Below are 22,128 nucleotides of genomic sequence, written 5' to 3'. Positions count from 1 at the left end.
CCTCTTTCTCCACATTCTCACCAGCATCTGCTGTCACCTGAGTTTTTGATCTTAGCCATTCTGACTGGTGTGAAGTGGAATCTCAGGTTGTTTTGATTTGCATTTCCCTGATGACTAGGGATGTTGAGCATTTCTTTAGGTGCTTCTCAGACATTCAATATTCCTTGTTTATCTCTGTACCCCATTTTTTAAATAGGATTATTTGATTCTCTAGAACTCAGGAAGCTAAACTCTAGAGTATTTTTATATTAATGTTCATGAGGAAAATTGGTCTGAAGTTCTCTTTCTTTGTAGTGTCTTTGTGTAGTTTAGGCATGAATATAATTGTGGCTTCAAAGAACGAGTTGGGTAGTGTTCCTTCTGTTTCTATTTTGTGGAATAGTTTGGAGAGTATAGGTATTAGGTCTTCTATAAAAGTCTGATAGAATTCTCCACTAAACCCACCTGGTCCTGATTTTTTTTTTTTTTTTTTTTTTTTTTTTTTTTTTTTTTTGTTGGGAGGCTTTTGATGACTGCTTCTATTACTTTAGGTGTTATGGGACACTTTGAATGGTTTATCTGATCTTGATTTAACTTTGGTATCTGCTATCTGTTTAGAAATTTGTCTATTTTCTCCAGATTTTCCAGTTTTGTTGAGTATAGGCTTTTTTAGTAGGATCTAATGATTTCATCTTAGTTTCTGTTGTTGTCTTCCCTTTCATTTCTGATTTTGTTAATTTTTATACTCTGTGCTCTCTAGTTAGTCTGGCTAGGGGTTTATTGATCTTGTTGATTTTATCAAAGAACCAGCTCCTGGTTTTGTTGATTCCTTGTATAGTTCCTTTTGTCTCTATTTGGTTGATTTCTGCTCTGAGTTTGGTTATTTCCTGCCATCTACTCCTCTTGGGTGTATTTGCTTCTTTTTGTTCTAGGGCTTTCAGCTGTGCTGTCAAGCTGCTAGTGTATGCTCTCTCTAGTTTCTTTTTGGAGGCATGCAGAGTTCTGAGTTTTCTCTTAGTACTGTTTTCATTGCATCCCATAAGTTTGGGATGCTGTGCTGTCACTTTTGTTAAATTCTAAAAAATCCTTAAATTCTTTCTTATTTCTTCCTTGACCATGCTATCATTGAGCAGAGCATTGTTTAGCTTCTATGTGTATGTGGGCTTTTTGTTGTTTTTGTTGTTATTAAAGATAAGCCGTAGTCCATGGTGGTCTGATAGGATGCATAGGAGTATTTCGATCTTCTTGTATCTGTTGAGGCCTATTTTGTGACCCACTATATGGTCAGTTTTGGAGAAGGTACTGGGAGGTGCTGAGAAGAAGGTATATTCTTTTGTTTTAGGATGAAATGTTCTATAGATGTCTGTTAATTCCAATTGGGTCACAACCTCTGCTAATTTCTGTGTCTCTGTTCAGTTTCTGCTTCCATGATCTGTTCACTAATGAGAGTGGGGTGTTGAAGTCTCCCACTATTATTGTCTGTTGTGCAACACGTGCTTTGAGCTTTAGTAGGGTTTCTTTTATGAATGTGGGTGCCCTTGTATTTGGAGCATAGATGTTCAGGATTGAGAGTTCATCTCGATAGATTTTTCCTGTGATGAGTAAAAAGTGTCCTTCCTTATCTTTTTTGATAACTTTTGGTTGAAAATCTATTTTATTCAATATTAGAATAGCTACTCCAGCTTGTTTTTTGGAACATTTGCTTGCAAGTTTTTTTTTTCCCCAGCCTTTTACTCTGAGGTAGTGTCTGTCTTTGTCTCTGAGATGAGTTTTCTGTATGTAGCAAAATGCTGGATCCTGTTTCCATATCCAGTCTGATAGTCTGTGTCTCTTTATTGGGGAATTGAGTCCATTGATGTTAACAAATATTAAGGAATAGTGATTGTTGCTTCCTGTTATTTTTGTTGTTAGAGGTAGACTTATGTTTGTGTGCTTTTCTTCTTTTGGTTTCCTTGCATGATTGTTTTTTTTTTTTTTATTTATTTATTTATTTATTTATTTATTTATTTATTTATTTTTGCTTTTCCTTGGGTGTAGTTTCCTAGTTGGGTTTTTCCATCTATTATCCTTTGTAGGGCTGGGTTTATGGGCAGATTCTGTATAAATTTAGTTTTGTCCTGGAATATCTTGGTTTCTCCACCTATAGTGATTGAGAGTTTTTCTGGATATAGTAACCTGGGCTGACATTTGTGTTCTCTTAGGTTCTGTATGACATCGGTCCAGGATTTCCTAGCTTTCATAGTCTCTGTTGAGAAGTCTGTTGTAATTCTGATTGGTCTGCCTTTATATGTCACTTGTTCATTTTCCCTTACAGCTTTTAGGATTCTTTCTTTGTTTTGAATATTTGGTGATTTGACTATTATGTGTCGGGAGGAGTTTCTTTTCGGGTCCAATCTATTTAGAGTTCTGCAGGCTTCCTGTATGTTCATGGTCATCTCGTTCTTAAAGGCAGGGAAGTTTTCTTCTATGATTTTGTTGAAGATATTTACTGTGCCTTTTAGTTAATGTTCTTCGCCCTCTTTTACACCTATTATCCTTAGGTTGGTCTTCTCATTGTGTCCTGGATCTCCTGGACATTTTGAGTTAGGAGCTTTTTGGTGTTTGCATCTTCTCTGACTGTTTTATCTATGTTTCCTATGTTGTCTTCTGCCCCTGAGATCCTCTCTTCCATCTCTTTTATAATCTGTTGGTGATGCTTGTATCTGTGACTCCTGATTTCTTTTTAAGGTTTTCTATCTCCAGGGTTGTCTCTTTTTGTGTTTTCTTTATTTTTTCTATTTCCATTTTCAGTTCCTTCATATGTTTTTTTGTGTGTGTGTTTCCTGTATTTTTTAAGTGATTTCTCCTGATTTTCCTGTAATTGTTTAAGGGAGTTATTCATGAGTTTCTTGAAGATCTCCATCATCATCATCATGAAGTATGATTTCAAGTCTAAGTCTTGTTTTTCTGGAATGTCGGGAAATCCATTACTTGCTGTGGTGGGAGAGCTGGGTTCTGATGTTGCCAGGTTGTCTTGGTTTCCATTGCTTGGGTTCTTGTGCTTGCCTCTTGCCTTCTTGTTGTCAGTGACTGTAGGTGATCTTGTTGTCTCTGACTGGAGCCTGTCTCTCCTGTGGATCTGAGGGCCCATGGACTCAGGAAGAAAATTGCTCCTGGGTGTTTGGCTCTTTGCAGGCAGGCAGTGAGTTCTGATTGCAGTGACTTCGTTCTGTCTCTGTGGGCTCAGGTGGGAGGGTTCTTGTGAGGCTGTTTTGGGAGGAACAGCCAGATCAGAAAGGACCCGATCCCAGAGTGCACCATGCAATCTGTCCACCAGGAGCTCCAAGCTATCCTGTAGGGTGTTTGGCAAGGTCCCCTGTGGGCTCTGGTGGAAGAACGGTTCCAAGGCTGTTTTGGGGACTCAGCTGTCTGGGGGCGGGTCCTGAGCCCTGATGGCGGTCACCTGGCCCTCTCTCTGGGCCAGAAAGGACCCAATCCCAGAGTGCACCACCCTATCTGCTCAGGAGATCACCAGGCATTCCCTTGCCGGACAGCTGGTGAGAGTGTGTGGCAGGCTTAGGGCTTACCACTAGTGTGTAATTTTATACATTCTATAATTCCTCATCCAGGAACCACTCTCAAATGTTGTGCAAAACTTGTTTCATAACTTCAATAGCCTTTTCCTTTCCTGGGGTTCCAGTGTTGGCTCTAATCATTTTCTAACAATTTCCTCAAACTTTCCTTGCAAGTCAAGCATTAATCTGGAACTACCATTGTGCAATTATTACCCTGTTTCCCAGGTGAGAACACCCAGCATGCAGCTGGGCCATTAGGACTGTGCGGTGCCCTGTGCCTCAATTTTTAATTGTTTAAGAATCATTACATCAAGGAATATCTAGTTTCACAGAATTCATCAGTGCAGAAGGAGAAAGACATAGGAAAGTCAGATATAATAGGATAATTTTGCACAGCAAGGCCAACTGAAAAGTAACCATGCACAAATAAAATCTATACAGCTGTTGTCCAGGGCTAGGGTTAGGAGAAATGGAAACAACAGTTTTTAACAAAGAGCTGCCTCGGGCTTCTGAGATGTCTGGCAATCCCTGTCATGGTGTGCTGTGCCCAGCAGTGGCAGAGCGTTCTCTGATCTTTGTAGAACTCCCAGTGCTGCAGGGGTTACGTTCTCTGAAGAGAGACCCTGGTCCCCGGCTTGTCCAGCCCTTCTTAGGACAGAGCCACAGTATCTGTGCTTTCTGTGGGCCAAACTAGAAACTTGAACTCTTTGCTATTTTCTAAATGGTTTTATTAGAAAAATAGTGTAACATTGAAGAGAATGTTTTGCTTTTTTAAAAAAAAATAGGTTCTCTCTATGTAAACCTTAGAGCGAGCTTCCAAATCATGGTGCTCTCCTGCCTCTGCCTCCCCAGTGCTGTGACTAAAAGTAGGCACCAACAACGTGCTCAGCTAAGGAACTATTTTAAGTAATCCTGGCACAGGAAGCAGAGGCAGGAGGATCACTGCAAATTCAAGGCCAGCCGTATGTATATGATGTCAAGAGTCTGTCTCAAGACAAAGTAAAACATTGTAAGTCACCATAAAATGGCCTGCATGCTGCTACTCTTCTGGGTCCTTGTTGACAGCATACTCACTGTGACTTAGCTGTAGACAGTTCCACCGCGGTATAAATCGAGCGTATTACTGTCAGGGTCTTAATCCTGTTTCAAACGTCTGCTTCCTGTTCTGTGGGGCTGATATGTGACAATTTCCGTGACTTTCTTCCCACTGTGTTTTGTTCTGCGCGTAGCTTTCTTCTTTAGACACGATCTCCAGTGTTAGGATGTAATTCGCGAGAGGAACCTGGTGGGGCCGTACCAAGGTGTGCCCTGAGTAACCGTGCTATGCAACAGATCTGGTTTAAAGGGGGGTTATGGGCCGAACAGGAAAGGAGTGAAGACCTGGGAAAGGGAAGAGGCAGACAAGTGGACATGTACACAGACAGACAGATGGGGGGGGGGAGCAGAGCCATTGGGGGAGGGACAGAAAAGAACAGAAAGGGGGAAAGAGGGACCTGCCAGGAACACAGGGGAACAGACACACAGAGAGGTCACTGGGGTGATAGACAGTCCTTTTATTTGTGGCCCAAACCTGCTACGTTATGACGTAATGACGTAAGCCCTTGCCAGGTCCCTGGGAAGAGCCTAGTGGGATCGCCTGCATGCTCACATCCGGATCAGCCCTGTCAGTGCCTTGAACACCGAACACTCTACCTTAGTGCTTTCTTATGCTTACAGATGAAGGAGTGGAAACTTGGTTTTATAACCTGGTCGTATCACAAGGATCAGAGTCGATTCTAAACTTCCGTAGATTGAAACTGGAAAGCGCATTTGTGTCCGTGGATGTTTTCACTCCAGCACCCTCAGACTTCACTTGAATGACTTCCTAAGATAAAGTCCCAGAGCGAACTGCGACACATAATACAAACTCTCAGACTTGTTCACGCCACATTGAAAGCACCACTATCTCTTTGCTTGCCGGCCTTAATTTTTTTTTTTTTCTAAACTTAAATTTTAAGAAGGTACCAGTTTGAATTTCTGTTTTGTAGGTAAGTTCAAAGGCTTTTGAAGTGTTTATGATTCGCTTTCTGGTTAAAATCTGTCCTCCATCATTGCCTGTTTAAATGTTTTTTTTTCTTTTGTTTTTTTCAAGACAGGGTCTCTCTACATAGTCCTAGCTGTTTTTTAACTCACTTTGTAGACCAGGCTGGCCCTGGAACTCACAGAGATCCATCCGCCTCTGCCTTGCTGTTGGGATTAAAGGCGTGCACCTTAAGTGCTATCTTGATATCTATATTTTACATATTGATTTTGCTTTCATCATTTTAACTGTTTCAATATTGTTCCAATTTATGATATATTAATTCCGAGTAAGGGTGGTTTGTTTGTGTGGGTCATGGGGTGTTTTCAGCTCCTTTCCAATTTGTTATTTAGTCATCCGTGGTTTGCTTATTCAGCCAAACTTTCCTCCATTTTTTTGAGCACGGCATAAAAAGACTGTGTGGGCTTTTTCAAAGACAGATGTGAGTGAGGTCCTGCCTGTGGCTTAAGTCCCTTTCTAGCTAAAGGGTAATCTCTCTCCAACCAAGGAACTAGAATACCTTCCTCAGCTTTGTAGTTGAAGCTGAGCAGTGTAGAACCTGCAGCTTTCATGGGAGAGACCAAAACCTCTCTTCTCAGCATATCCCCAGTGCCCATGGCCTGCTCCAGGTCTGGAGGACTTGACCCCTCAAACCTGGTAAAGCTACAGGATTTGGGAGGTCCTGCCAAGACACTGGGAAGTACAGAGGGACTTGTATTGGGATCAGGAGGCGGCTATAGCTGAGCTGAGACCTTTGCTACAGAAAAAGAAGCAACCCACATAATTCCTGACTTTAACCACATCAGACCAGACAGACATGCCTAGCGCCTCTCAGGCAGAGCTACAGATACCACTCGCTTCTCACAGCTCTGTACTGCTGACCAGACAAATAGGCCTGGGCAGGGAGGGGGGGCTGCCATTTTTATGATGCTCTGCCTTCTGACTGAACACCACCAGCCTCTCTCAAGGTGGTGTGCCTGTGTCCCACACAAAGCTGTGTCACATGCCGCCTCCTCCTGATCTAGGAACTGACCACATCAGGATCCATGAGTTTGTCTGTTCTCTCTTGCTAAACCTAGTTATCTTTTCCAATATACCCCCCCCCCCCCAGCTTTTCGATGGAGAAGGGGCCTTTGCATGTGGCCTATAGGCCTCTTGCTTTGGTTTTTGTGTTTCATCTCTTCCACACTCCCTGCCATCGCTCTGGTAGTGTTTCTTACAGACTGTCCTCTGAGTTCATCGTGTGGATGTGAGGGACAGGATTCTTCAGTACTACCCCCTACTGCCCACTTCTGCGTCTTCCTTCCTCACCCTGAGGATCAGCAGGCAGGAGCACAGGCCTAGTGTAGGCGATGGCTTCTACTCGACAGATCTGGAGATTGGTGCCCACCATGCATCTAATAGGAAAGGTCAGCCTTTATGTTGTCTGTCTTCTGAGTTCATCTTCCCAGACAAGGTTGATAGGCAGCTCTAAGCCTGTGTTGCGGCCTTCTGCTCTTTTATGAAGGTGCTTCCTATGACTTTAATTTGAATGAATTCAATAGGAAAATAGAGGAGAGATTTCCACACATACTCCCAAAACAATTCCCCATTGACGCCTGCTGAGGCTCATTTCAAATAATTCTGTTTAAAATGAATTCTCAGTATGTTGCCCTGGTTGGTCCTGGACAAGGTTTTTCTCTTGCCCAGCCTCCTGGACGCCTGGAATCCTGTAATGTCATTGTTGGCATTTGGATTCAGTGATGGCTCTTGGGAGCTGCGAGCTTTACAGAAGAGTAAACTACCCGGAGCTGTCGCCTGTGGACTCTGCTCAGCCACTGGCATCTTTGGACTTTCTTCCTCATGTCCTGTGAACTCTGATACACATGTGAAAAAAGTACATTATGCTTTATAGAATAAGGCTGGTTGATTTCTCAACGAATTCAGTATGCTCTGCTCCCGTTTTGTTTGTTTTTAATCAGGGACTCTCGGTGATGTTGGTTATCTGAGGTGTCCCTGGCTAAGGTGAGCACGAAGTCTGTTAACTGGCTGGCTTTGTTTTATGTGACTGCTAAGACACCCTGACCCAAAGTAACTTCGGGCAGGAATGACTGTGTCAGGCTTACAGTTCCAGGTCACAGTTCTTTACAGCTGCAAGTAAGGCAGGCGCGTCACACCCACAGTCTAGAGCCGAGAGAGAAGTACCTGGATCCTTGCTAGCTTGAATGCTACTGGCTTCCTCCTGTCTTAGACTATTGATGGTCCCTGCCTAGAACAGTGCACAAAATGAGATGGAGCTTCTGGCATCCATTAGCAGCACACACATCCCAGAAGCCCAGCCTAGGTAACCCCTCAGTGACCTCTTTCCTAGGAGACTCTGCGTGTGTCCCAGCACACCAGCCAAATGTTGCCAAATCAGGGCTAAGGAAAAACACCTGAGAAATAAAGGTTACATTTGTGACTCCTGGCTTAGGAAGAGTAAATTTCTTAAAGATGTATCTATTTATTATATATAAGTACACTGTAGCTGTCTTCAGACATACCAGAAGAAGGCATCAGATCTTATTACAGATGGTTATGAGCCACCATATGGTTGCTGGGATTTGAACACAGGACCTCTGGAAGAGCAGTCAGTGCTCTTAACTGCTGAGCCATCTCTCCAGCCCTGAAAGAGTGAATCTTAAGACAGCCAGACATTTCGGGTTTTTTTTTTTTTTTCATTATGAAGTAGATGGGTGAGATATTAGAAGTGGAAAATGAAGGTAAAGAGAAAAAACCAAAACCCATCGCTACTGCCTGAGTCAATCGCCTACTGGTGTTATACTCAGTTTGTCCACCAGATGGCAGTCACACCTGCAAAATCAGTCAGCTGGCCTTTTTTCCCCCCCAGTTCAAAGGTACACACAAAGTCCCTCCTTACCTTAAACCCTGTGGCACTGAATGAAGAAACTTACAGTAGTGAGCCTGGACCTAGGGCCCTGCACATGCTGATCAATGCTGTATTGGAGCTACACCCTTAGTCCAGGAGGTTTTATTCTATTTAAATTGTGAAGATATTCCCCATCTGAAAGACAACATTTAAGTTAACATGTCATGGTTGTTGGATTTCTCTTGTAGCTTAAGATAAGTTGTTCTAGTTAGTAAAGCAGAGCCTGGCCCCTGTCCAAAAACAGTGCAGAATTATTTCTGCCTGTCATTGTGAAAGGGAGAATGTGAAGCCACAGTTTACCGACGTCCCTCGGAGGACTGGATCCTTTCCTTATTTTTCCGTGTGGGTTCAGCAGAGAATTCCCATCAGCACTGGTCGTCACACTGTGTTTACTTACACGTGACCTTTCCAGCTGGCTTCCAGGCTGTCGTCCAGATAACTCAACAATGGCTGTCTCACAATAGGAAGGACAAGAATCAGGTCATTGTCCAGCCCCCGAGGCTGGATGTCTCTGCAGTCCCGGCCTGAGGCTGGGCTGATTTTCAGTGACACTGTCCTGAAGAAGTTGGGATTAACACCATCGGCAACAGGTGAACTGGCCAGTTAGAGGGCCAGTGGAGAAAAGGCAACATTTCCTTCTTCTATCCCCGTGTATGTGGGCTGCCATCAGGAGGTGGGGCTCAGATAGAGAGTAGATCTTCCAGCTCCAAACAATCTGCCTAAGAATCCCTCGAAGGAAGGGTGTCCAGCAGCTTGGGTTTTAGTTGATTCCAGATGCAGTCAAGTTGACAACCAGAATTAGTCATAACAAGTCCGCCTCCTGTCAGTTTGACACACGGTGACATCTCATTATTGGTGATTCATTTCCAAATGAAAACAGTAACCAAGTCATAATGTGGCCTAACCCTTCTGGTGGGGTGGGGTGTGGGTGGAGAGCTTCAGGCCAGTGACGATATCTGCTCGTCCTCCTGTATTCCTACTGGCCACCACCTCCCACCCCGGCTCCAGCCACTGTTCCTCTGGCCATGTCTCCTGCCTCAGGCCCTCTGAGTGGAGGCTCCTCCTCCTGATCTCATGTGTGCCACACACTCACCTCTGCACACTCAAGTCTCTGTGTAGCATCACCTTTCCACCGACTCTCCTCCCCCCACAGTGTTGGAAATGGTACCCACTCCTCCCCCACAGTGTTGGAAATGGTACCCACTCCTTCCCCACACTGTCGGAAATGGTACCCACTCCTCCCTCACACTGTTGGAAATGGTACCCACTCCTCCCCCACACTGTTGGAAATGGTACCCACTCCTTCCCCACACTGTTGGAAATGGTACCCACTCCTCCCCCACAGTGTTGGAAATGGTACCCACTCCCAGTGCCTGCCTCTGCTTCGAACTTGTTGCTGTCTGCCCTACTGACTGCTCTGTATCCAGCCCCCTGTGTGCAGGGGATGAGCTCCAGGAGACCCTGTTTGCTGTGGAGGCATTTCGGGCATGTGCCTAGGCCTGGCTCAGCTGGCTCGTATATAGATGTCTGATGTGAGTACCTTCCTAGAAGGGGGACTCCTGTCCCAGAGCAGAGGACACCCACAGAAGGCAGGTGCCTTCAGCAAAAAGACTGCTACCATCACATTGGGCCAGTTACTTCTCTCTTTTTTTTTTTTTAGGTCAAAGTCCTGACCATCTCCAAAGATGGGTTACTTTTTGGGTTTCCAAGAACTCCTTGGCCCCAGAGCCCTTGTTCCAAGGACCCCTGTCTCCCTGTACAAATGGCCATGAGCCAGCACCTAGAAACTGCCTCACTAGTACATATCTGCAAGTGTGAACCCTTCAATTCTTTCCTTCCTCCCTCCCGCTCACACGCTGGCCTTCAACTCCTGGGTGGGACGGCCTTAAATTTCCTTTGGTTTTCTGTGCAGTACCTACAGGTGCATGTGCCCAGATGTGTGTCTTGGTGGTCAGAGGTCAACATCTGGAATCTTCCTCTATCATTCTCAGCTCTCTTCTGTGTTTTTGAGACAGGGCTTCTCAGTGGACCTGGGTTCAGTGGCTAGAACTGCTGACTGGTGAACCCTTAAGATGCACCTGCCTCTGCCCGACAAAGTGCTGGGTTACAAGTGTGCCACCATGCCCAGCTTTCTGTGGACACCAGGGATCACATTTATTAGATCTGCCTACTTACCAAGCCATTTCCTCTGACCCACGACTTTGAACTAATGATTCTCCTGTATCCGCTCCTTGGGTGTTGGGATTGTAGCTATGGACTACCAGGCCCAGGTGGGTTTTTGGTTTTTTGGTTTTGGTTTTTTTTCCAGTACTAAAGACAAATCCAGGGCTCTGTGTGTGCCAGGCTAATACTCTCAGCTGAGCTACATTCCTAGTCCCCGGGCCTGTCACTTTAAGACTGAGCACCTTCTCTGCTGCTGCTGAGCCCTTCAGTGTCCTTGCTCAGCCTTGTTAGGTTGTTCCTGAGATGCCAAGTGCGGAGGGAAAGCCAGCCTCACAGCCTTGGTGAAATGTCTCCTGCCTCACCGCTGTTTGGGAAGGGCAAACTCATGCAGCTATTTTTACTGCACTTATTCATTCTCTCCTACCCCACTAAGCCTGAATCTCTCAAGCATGAATATCTGGTTAAATGTGCATAGTGCCTAATTATTGCTGTATACACACACACACACACACACACACACACACACACACACACACACACGAATGATTACCACTTAGAGCTTTCCTACTGGACTCTTTCCGAAAATAATACAGATTTTATTTTCTGAAAATAGAAAGGAATGTGGTTTCTTGCTGGCTCTGCAGTTTCCTTGTTTTGCTGGATTACATGTTCTTAGAGTTAGGTTTTGTATTCCAGGGCAGGGCTAAGGCTCAGTGGTAGAGCCCTAGGCTGGCCTAGGTGAGACCCTGAGTCTTAGCCCACCCCCAGTGCACTCGCAGAGTCCCTCTGGCCCACATCTGTTATGCACCCTCTGGCCCACATCTGTTATGCAGACACCGTGAACGGCCTTCCTAGCCCAGGAGTCCTGACTTACTCCCACCAAGGCCTGCCTCATGTGTCTCTACCTCAGCTCTTCAAGAGGCCATGGACTTGGACTTTAAAAGTATTGTCACTATGACCATGACGTCACCCAAACTACCCCATTATCCTTTCAATGGGATGCAAAGTAGATTTTTTTTGAGTCATTTAAAATTATTCCTTGATGTCTTTAGAGACAGTGTTCCAATAAGAAAGCTTATCAATTATACCTTTGTTTCCACTCCAAACCTCATGACTGCTCGCTCAGAGGCCCCTTGTTCCTACCATAGAACACTGCTTACAGTGTGCGTCCGGATGAGTGGCAGCAGGCCCTGGCCTTTGTGTGGTACATTTATCCCTTAGGGAAACAAGAAGCAGTTTGAGATGAGGGGTGGGAGGCTTCTCCCCAGGAGCATTTGCTGGTGAAAGGTTCGGAGTGAGGATCTCTAGGTCTGTCCTGTTGCTGAAATAATTAATTGTGGGTTGTTTCTGGAACGTTTTAGCTAAATAATACACAGAACTTGTAGTAGCCGGAGAAGCTTGTTTGGGAATGCAAAGAGAGGAGTCCTGGACTGAGGTTTGGACAGATGTCATTTTTGGACAAGGGGCTATTTTCTTCTTGAAGAACAGCAGTGGAATTCCTTGGATTGTCAGTTACCTTAGTATGGAATTGGGATACTTGGGCAGTTGTCAGCCCCTGTCTGTCTCCACAGGGCAGCTGCCTGCCTGGCTGTGGTATACTGCCTGATCAATTTCTGTGCCAGGGGAGGGGCTTTAGTCAGGAGGCCAGGGTGGCTTTCAGAATGGCTTTGATCCCAGCCTTGCAGGCATGGTGGTGCATCCAGTAATGCGAATTAGTAACACGCACGGTTATGCGAAGTGTTTCTGTCCTCGGGTGGAAGGAGGTGGGAGATACAGAAATGTAATTTACTTTGTCTGCTTTCTCATGCTAAGTAGAGTCTACTTGCTACAAAATTCCAGTTTATTTTCTAGAAAATCCCATGTTACCACTATGAGAAGGGTTTTCTTTCCAAACCGGTCCGTTCTTAAGCAAGTGATTTGGAGTAGCAGACAAAGCATTAAACAGTGAAAACTGTGCGGGACTGTCAGGGAGACTTCTTTATGGCTGCTCTGGGGGTGACACAGCAGATACTAGAATTCCAGACCACCCCAGGTAAAAACTAAAGAATATCAGCTAAGACGCTGCCCTGCCCTGGGGAGCCTCAGGACCTTTAAGGCTGTCCTAGAGGGCTGACCTGAAATGCTGAAAAAGAAGTCTCCGGCAAAGCGTCAAATATATGGGAGAATTGTGCAAAATTCAGCACAGTTCCTGCAGCGCAGTGTAGGCGCCTGACTAGCAAGGCAGCAGCGCACTGCGGGCCTCCTGCAGGGCCACGTTAGAAAACGGAGGCAAACATCGCGTCTGTTTTGGAAATGTTCTGGAGCCAGTCTATTAACACAGCGAGCCGTTTGAAATGCAGCTCTACGTGTTTGGAGAGAAACACATGGGCTTTTATTAGGGACATGAAACAAACTCTTTGAGCCCCAGCATGGCCGCGGGCGAGTGTAATTGCCAGGATTAATAAATCACAGCTGCGAAAGTTCAGTCCTTGGCAGCCTTCCTTATTCAGCTCTTCTCTCCTTGCCGGTTCATTTCAGATTTATGGTCTGCATTATGTCTGGAGCCCGCACTGCACCAGCTCTCTTCTTCCTCCTCGGCTGTTCTGCGCTTGCGTTGGGCGTCTGCTCGGCCTCCCAGGAGCACCGCAAGGCTGAGTACTACGTGGCTGCGGTGTACGAACACTGGTCGGTCCTGAGCCCAAACCCCCGGGAGCTCAGCAGCCGCCAGCAGGCCCTGGAGCTCATGAAGCAGAACCTCGACGTCTATGAGCAGCAAGTGATGTCTGCAGCCCAGAAGGCAAGAGCAGCTTTCTGGTCCTGACCGGGCTCAGGGCTCTGTGTGAGGAAAAACCCCCGGCTCCCAAGGTCCTGAGAAATTGGGTCAGCCTGCAGATCTTGCTCCTAGCCATACGTGGCAGCTTGTTAAATCAGGCCCCGCCCCTGGCCTCCTGAGCCAGAACTGGCGTATTAAGCAAGGTTCCCCGTGGAGTGTTTTGCCCAAGTTGGAGAAGCAGTGCCTAGGTCACTGGTTCATGTGACTGTGCCTGGGACTCACCAGGGGCTGCAGTCAGCTGGTCCAGAATGGATGAAGTTCGGGCAGTGGGGATTTTCAAAGCCCATCTCTGGGGGATTCTGATATTCGAAAGACAAACAAACAACCTTGAAAACCATCGAGGACCGTGAACTTCGTGCACCGAAAAGCATTCAAAGCTTACAGGAAAGAGCCCACACAACAAAGGCTGTCTGTGCATTGTCTGTGACACACGTCATTTAGATGGGGAGCCCTTAGCCCAGGCCCACACCTTCCTAAGCGCTTCCAGCTTGACTGTAGTTTCTCTCCTGCCAGCTAGGAAGGGTGGGGGTGGAGGATAAGGGCTCCCCTGGGACAGGGCAGGAAGTGCTGCTTTCAGAAGAAGCTGTGGGTTGGGAAGCCTGGGGCCAAGGGAGTCTGGGCTTTCTCCCGGTAGGTGGGGCCTCTGAGCCTGCTGCTTGCGGAAAGCCTACTGTGCTAAGCAGCCAGTGAGCCAAACTTCTCAGCTGCTGGCACAGAGCTGGTCTTGCCAGAAAGGTCCCTTTACGCCCATCCCTGCACCACATGATCTGAAACGACACAGCTACCTCCTCTTGGTGCGTGTTAAAATCCTAAGTTAGTCAGTGTGGATGGTTCAGCACACCTGATTGACGGCCCTCCTCTCTTGACCACCTTCAGTAGCTCCGGGCACACAGTTTCTCAGGCCCACGTGTTCCATTGTGTGACCGTGGGAAAGGGTTGTTTGATTTGGTTTCCCCACAGTTCCAACGACCTTGAGCTCAGAAAAGTACCTGAGTTCCATCTTCTGTGCACCTGGAGAAAGTGGTGTTACCCCAATTCCCCCCAGGAAAAGCCTTAGCTTCCAGGCCTCTAAGGCTCTCCAGGCTTCCTGCTTAGAACTGTGGCCCACAGTCCCACAATCTGGCTGCTGTGTGACCCGGGTGGGGGTGGGGTGGGAGATGAGCAAGCCTCTCTCAGCTCTCTTATTCCAGATGTTCCCAGGACACTTCTGGCAATGATATCACACTGCATTTCCAAGGCACGTGTGACTCCTGTTCCTTTACACACCGAGCTGCGTGCTGCCCTACTGTACCTGGGCAGTCAGCAGACAACCTGAGCAAACCTTCCCACCTGAGCTGCTAGTCAGCCTCATCTTTAGGGACCTTCCCTGGCATCCATATAGCATCCATGCATTTGATACTTATCCCATTTATGTCCCTGCTGAAGTCTGTGTAAAATAAATCCCAACTGTACCTTCAGGTCTCTCCTACCAACACTGATCCAGATAAAGGCAGGTCCTGTGGTGAAGATGTTTAATGGCACAGTGCCACCTCAGTGCCCTTAGCTTCACCTCTCCTGGAGTCTCCATCTGTCCAAGGTGACTAACCGAATGCCCTGCTTGGAGCTTGCTTCGGTGAGTCATGCCAGCTGCTCCCAGGGATGCTTCTGGGCTGTCAGGTGCCTCAGCATCTTGGCTATGTCTGTGGACACAGAGTTTTACATCAGACTTTACAGGAAGTCCTTACATGCTCCCCTGGTACAGAGGGAAGAAGGTTTAAATGGTCCGTTCCTGGGGTTGGTGACCTTCGTTCTTCAGAAGTTCCTGATCACTGCTGAAGTAATTAACATAGTCAATGCTTAGACTTAACTGAAGTGTCAGTTGCCATAAGATGCCCTTTAAGGTTTTTGTTTTCCTGAACAGAGGAAAAGCTCTCTCCAAATATAATTTTCAAGAAGTTGAGGTGAGACCCATGCAAATGCAGAACGGACATTTCTATTTAACGCATTAGATAATGGTGGGAATTTGAGGAATTGAACTGTTGCCTGTCTGCCCAGCAGTGGCCGGGGGAATTCGCTGCTAGCTAAAGAATTGGCTAATGTTCCACGAGGCACAGATGTAGTCGTTGGTGTGAAGACCTTTGTTTTCAATTTGGTCTTGAAACAGGGTTTCATCTGTTAGCTAGCCTGGCCTTGAGCTCACGACCCTCCTGCCTCCACCTCCCAGGGTGACCTAAGCAACAATCCAACAGAGGCCCATTCTGTACACATCGAAGTCACTCAACTAAAGCGAGCCTGCTGATCTGGAAGGGCATGCAGTCTTCATCTTGACTGGCTTCTGAGTTTATGATCAGTTTCATTGCACAGTTGCTCCGCGTGTGCAATGGGAAGTCACTGTCATTCTGTGGTGGGAGCCACACTGGTTTGCCGATGTGTATCAGGAAAACAGGAAACTTTCCCTGCTCTTCAACCCAGCGGTTTCACATGTGAAATCCACGTTTATTCTAAGGAACTCAAGTCAACTAAAGGCATGTGCAGCCCTCAGTGAGGGTGGCGATCACCCCACGTGCAGAGACCTGCTGCATTTTTTTTTTTTATTACAGAGGTTGGATTCAGATGATGATCAATAGAGGAGATACAGTGGTGTCTTACATATAGGGTGGCCATTACAGACGGTATTTCTGGATGTTCTTGATGAGAAAGACACATGCTACACAACATATGTGAATAACGGTGCACTGCACTGAGGAAGTAGGGGCTATTGCCTGTTGCCTCCACCTTTGCATTGGGCCAACTTCCTAGGCTTGACATTTTAGTCTGCAGAACTCGAGAGCTCCAGGAGAATGAGACGTTAAGGGAGAGCTGAGGGCAGCCTGCTTGTTTCTTCTCTCTCCCTAGGTTGCAGTGGATGGCATGGGGAGAAGCCTCTAGGGCACAGCCAGAGCCCCTAAAGGGACGCTCTTAATACAGCGCACTCAATGCTCATGCATGGACCGCAGGGTCGCCGCTGGGACTGCTCAGCTGGATCGTCCTTAAACAACTACTACAGCCAGGACTCAGCCACATTCCAGTCAGCCATTTTACAGATGGGCCCAGTGTTCTTCCTGAAGTTCCCCAATCGGGGTGAAATCCGCTGGACTAAAGACGTCCCATCTGTGAATAGGTCCATTGTTTTAGGTGTTTCACAATTGGCCCAGCTTCCACTGTAAACCAGTGAGACAGAGCGCAGCCTAACTGTATGACCTGAGAACAAGCCTTTCCATCCGAGCTGAGTCAAGCCGTCATCATTAGCGCCCTGGTTGGTCAGCTTGCTGATTCTTGGCAATGAAGGACACGCGCCCCTTACCTCATGACACTCTCTGTCTTCTTGCTTCCAGGGTGTGCAGATTATAGTGTTCCCAGAAGACGGTATCCACGGATTCAACTTCACAAGAACATCCATTTACCCGTTCTTGGATTTTATGCCGTCTCCCAAGTTGGTCAGGTGGAACCCCTGTCTGGAGCCTTTCCGGTTCAATGACACGGAGGTAGGTGAGGAATCCAGCAGACTGAGCGTGCTGCCTGAGGTTTGAAGGAGGTTCTGGGATCCAAACCACCAAGCCCAAACCCCAGGCCCCGTGGTGATATGGGACATTATCACACAGATATGGATCTTTTCATTGGTGAATTACACAAGAGCCACACTAATCAAAACATATCCAAAAAGAAAAAGAAAAAAAAAAAAGTCAAGTTTAAAAAAATACTCTAGGGCTGGAGAGACGGCTCAGTGGTTAAGAGCACTGACTGCTCTTCCAGAGGTCCTCAGAGTCCTAAGTTCAGTTCTCAGCAACCACATGGTGGCTTGGAACCATTTGTAATGAGATCTTGACACCCTCCTCTGGTGTACTGGCATATATTCAGGCAGAACACTAAACATAATAAATAAGTAAATCTTAAAACAAAAATACTCTACAAGTTCACCGCCACCACTGCCTGACCTTATCCCACTCCAGAGGCTTCTGGTGATGCTGTGTTGTGCCCCGCCCCCCAGCATCCTGTCTAGTAGGAGGTGTGCAGCCTTCTTTTTAACTCTTGCTATTTTAAGCACCATTTCAATGACTACCCAGTACGTATATTTTTGTAAGCATGTTTAAGTTTTCCCTTAAGTAAAACCCTTGGCAATGGAATTTCTCAAAGGCCACACACACTTTAGTATATTTTTAAGTGCTAAATTTAGAGATTAAAAGGTGTTTATTTCGCTTTAAATATCTTCAGCACTAGTTTATGAACCTGTTTTTTCTGCTCTCGGGTCAACACAAGATGGAACACCCCCTTGAGCTTCTGCCGTTCTAACAAAGGTGACAAACATCTCACTTGGATTTCTGTCTAGTCATCACCACTGAATCCAAGCATCCGTCTAGGTGCTTCATGTATTTGTCCTGTGAGTCACCTTTGTATGTTCTCAGAAGCTTTTCCTTACTGACTTTTCTGATAGTTGCTAATGTAGACACAGTAAGGAACATTTTATTGATAATGCCACAAAAGGCAGGATTTAAACGTACCGTATTTATTACCCACCTCAGGTCCTGCAGCGCCTAAGCTGCATGGCCATCAAGGGAGAGATGTTCTTGGTGGCCAATCTTGGAACCAAACAGCCTTGCCTCAGCAGTGACCCTGGGTGCCCACAGGACGGGAGATACCAGTTTAACACAAACGTAGTGTTCAGTGACAACGGAACCCTTGTTGCCCGCTACCGTAAGCACAACCTGTACTTTGAGGAGGCCTTCGATACCCCTGCTGGCGTGGACCTTATCACCTTTGACACACCCTTTGCAGGCAAGTTTGGCATGTTCACTTGCTTTGACATCCTGTTCTTTGACCCTGCCGTCCGACTCCTCAGAGACTTTGGGGTGAAGCACATTGTATACCCCACGGCCTGGATGAACCAGCTGCCACTCTTGGCAGCCATTGAAATTCAGAAAGCATTCGCCACCGCCTTCGGTGTCAATGTTCTGGCAGCTAACATCCACCACCCGACTCTGGGGATGACCGGCAGTGGCATACACACCCCTCTCAAGTCCTTTTGGTACCATAACATGGAGGATCCCAAAGGTCACCTTCTAATTGCACAGGTAGCCACAAACCCGCAGGGCCTCACTGGGACAGAAAATACAACTAGTGAAATGGACCCATCTCATAAGGAGTTTTTAAAAATCCTGTCTGGGGATCCATACTGTGAGAAGGATGCCCAGGAAGTGCACTGTGATGAGTCTGCCAAGTGGAACATGCACGTGCCACCTACCTTCCACTCGGATATGATGTACGACAGTTTCACTCTGGTCCCCGTCTGGGGAAAGGAAGGCCACCTCCAGGTGTGCTCCAACAGCCTCTGTTGCCACTTACTTTACGACAGGCCAACCCTGTCCAGGGAGCTATATGCCCTGGGTGTCTTTGATGGGCTCCACACGGTGCATGGCACCTACTACCTTCAAGTCTGTGCCCTGGTCAAGTGCGGGGGCCTTGGCTTTGACACCTGCGGGCAGGAGATCACGGAAGCTGAGGGCCTGTTTGACTTTCATCTGTGGGGGAACTTCAGCACGTTGTATGTCTTTCCTTTATTTCTCACCTCGGGGATGACTCTGGACACCCCTGACCAGCTTGGGTGGGAGAATGGCCACTATTTCTTGAGGAAGAAGGGACTGTCTTCTGGCCTGGTGACAGCAGCACTCTATGGGCGGTTGTATGAGAGGAAGTAGGAAACTGGTGTGGTCAGCTGGGCGGGCTCTTCCCACACGCCACAGATCCCCAGCCCTGGGAAAGCCACCCCTGTGGAACTGGATCCCACTCTGGGGAACTGCAGGAAGATGGGAGAGGCAGTTCCTTCTTCCTTTCTACATAATGACTGAGACATTTTCTGGTACTTTCTATTCACATTATTCTTTTTCAAGCCACACCCTCTTACCACTACACAATCAATTTTAAATGCTAAGCCAAATAAATAAATAAATATCAGTTGCTGTTCTACAGATCCACAGAATACTGGATGTTTTGTTTTGTATTTTTCATTGTTGAGCTAGAGACACCACATGGATATTCCCCAAGCCCAAACACTTTCTGTGTAAGAAACACAGTCTCAAAGCAAAGGAAATAAAAGGCTGCTTCGGTGACTGTCCCTATTCTGGTGAACAGGAACTCTGTCCAGATGAGGTGGCAATGCCAGAGCCACCAGCAGTATCAGAAATGTAGTCCTAGGAACAGCCTTTCTTGCATCTGCCTTGCTGTCAGTAGATGGGTGTGTGGGCGGGCCTCCAAGTAACTGGAAGGCTGCCTCCTTGGGGAATGCGGGAGGGGAAATCTTGGGCAAGGCGAGGCTAGGAAAACATGAGTAAAAGAATTATTCTGTCTGAGGCATCTCATCCAGGGATTCCAGAGACTTTAATACATCGGCTTGGCTTTGCTCAACTGTGTGGGACACAGTGATACTGGTTTAGTTAAATTTGCACCAAATAGGTCTCCCCTGTGCAGAGAGGCCAGGTGCCCTACAGGAGCTGCCCGGTAGCCTGCCAAGGTCCCGCACTTTTACTTAACCCAGCAGCAGGAGATCTTTTCCAAGGCCCCACAAGAGTGCAGGGCAAGGGCTGCCCATAGTAACAGCTCCACACTAGAAACTGACAGTGAAGGCATTTATAGGCCATCGATTTCTAACCTGCATCCAGTGTTTCAGAGCCATTTAAAAAAGATGTTGCTCCTGTGTAGAGTAGTTGTTTCCATTATAATTTTTAAAGGAAGATCAGAATGGATGGTCTTCTGATATTTGCCTTGTAATGTTGCTATTTAATGCCTTTAAAAATCTATGTTTGTGTGTGTGTGTGCTCCTGCAAGTATGCGTGTGCCATGGAGTGTATTTGTGAGAAGGAGGCAGAGAAAGGCAGATCTCTGCTCCGGGACAGCCAGGGATACACAGTGAGTTCCATCCCAAAATAGCAACAGCAAAAATCGCCAAACTGCATGAGATGAAAACGGGAACTCTCTTCCCATTCTCTGGCAGGGAAGGCCCTATCCTGGTCCTTGCTGGGGTAACTGAGCGTGTACCCTGAATTCCAGTGGACAGTTCTTACAAGTGTGGCCTAGGCAGTGGGTTTAAAACCTTCGGATGCTGTCTCACTCCTGGGGCAAGCACAGACATCCTGCCAAAAGCAATAGGCACCGGCGCCATCCTGGGTTGACTCACTGCTTGCAAAGACTTGGGATGAGTCAAGTCTTGAGGAAATGAACACCACCATTCCTCAGGAAGTCCTGGGATTCCTTCACCCTGGGAAGTCCCCCAGGGATAGTGCAGGACCTCTCCCACCAGATGACAGTTCCTGCCTGCCCTCCCAGTGCAGACTTTGCTGGCAGACTGGCTGTGGCTCCAGATGTGGCTGCCCACTGTCCATGCTGCCTCCCTGCCCCCAAACCTCAGGAGACAAAGTCTCTTAAAGATGCACTACTCCATTCCAAGATGACCCAAACCCGCATGAGAAGCAGGTACCGGAAGCCTCATCCTGAGTGCAGAGCCGCTACATCCAGTCCTCCCAGTAAGTGACATCTCAGATCTGTCGGATCTTCATTTGTCCCTGCTGACTAGCGCCCAGACTGCTAATGACAATTCAGAATGAGTCACTCTGCAGACAGAAGGGCAACAGCAAATAATGGGGGTCAAACAAAAGGACTCTTACGGTGAAAGGAAGTTGCCAGATGGCAGAACAAAGGATGGGAAAATGAACAAAGCCAACCATTTCAGGGGAAACACACCGATGACTAATGACTGTGCTGTGCTTTCCTTAACTATGGTCCTGAAGTTCAGGAAGCAAGTGGCATTTCTGACCACAGCACGGAGGCAGGAAGCCAAGTGTAGTTTTGAAGGAAACAGACTTGGGGAAGTGGCCTAGTCTGTGTGGGTTCTTCCGTGGGTGCAGCTGTGCCTGGCTGTGGTTTTTCTCACAGAGGAAGTTAGGGCACAATAAGATATATTCACACTGATCTGTACCCCAAAGAAGGAAAAAACAAACAAACAAACAAACAAAAGCTTCAGGAAGACTGGCCCAGTTCCAGTGTTCCCCGTGCTGCAGGGGCAGACATGCTGCTGCTGCCACCGAAGAAGACCCACCTGGTGACCCTGTCCTGGGTGAGACAGCACAGACTGCTGTTATCTATGTTTGTTGTAACAAGTCACAAGTCAATAGCTCTCAGTAACTGCCAAATGGATTTTATGGTTATGGTAAGAAGCCTTAACTCAGCTGCCAAAGTATTAGTAAGGGCCAGGACTTTGCTAGAGGCACCAGGGAGCCACCCCTTGGCTGAAGCACACTGGCCAGGGCAGGCACAAGACCTAAAACTAGTCAGCCAGATAGCCAGCTGTCATGAGAGGTGACCTAGTGCAAAAATTCCATGTAGAGGGACAGCAGAGAGCCACCCCTCTAGTTCCCACTGAGGTCTACACTGCCTAAACGACCTCAGGACAGACATGGATTTTCAACATCCAACATTCGGGTTCTATATATGGCAAAATAAAGTCACAACAGTTAAAAATTACAAAAGGACTAGGTTTATACCAGCCAGGCACACACCTGAGATCTCAGCCCTTAGGAGGCTGAGGCAGGAGAATTGAAAGACTGTGGCCTTCCTGGGTCATGTGAGCTCTTGCCTCAAAAAACAT

General features: G+C 47.0%; 1 protein-coding gene across 4 annotated transcripts in view; it reads left to right on the top strand.

Annotated features, from left to right (window-relative positions):
• The window catches only part of BTD (biotinidase), a 35,540-nt gene extending 16,122 nt beyond the window's left edge, over positions 1–19,418 (top strand). For 2 of the 4 annotated variants that reach the window (XM_080926928.1, XM_080926927.1), the window contains 3 exons: positions 13,181–13,439; positions 16,829–16,978; positions 18,014–19,418. In XM_080926928.1, coding sequence (XP_080783054.1) covers positions 13,185–13,439; positions 16,829–16,978; positions 18,014–19,186 — 1,578 coding nt within the window. In that variant the 5' untranslated portion in view covers positions 13,181–13,184 and the 3' untranslated portion in view covers positions 19,187–19,418. Of the gene's footprint in view, positions 1–13,180; positions 13,440–16,582; positions 16,615–16,828; positions 16,979–18,013 lie in introns of those variants that run through there. The other 2 variants (XM_080926929.1, XM_080926930.1) reach the window with 2 other exon arrangements.
• The last annotated feature ends 2,710 nt before the right edge of the window (positions 19,419–22,128 follow it).

This window comes from Micromys minutus, assembly GCF_963924665.1.
Source record: "Micromys minutus genome assembly, chromosome: 12".
Classification (NCBI taxonomy): Eukaryota; Metazoa; Chordata; class Mammalia; order Rodentia; family Muridae; genus Micromys; species Micromys minutus.
This window is presented reverse-complemented; position numbering and strand designations above follow the sequence as displayed.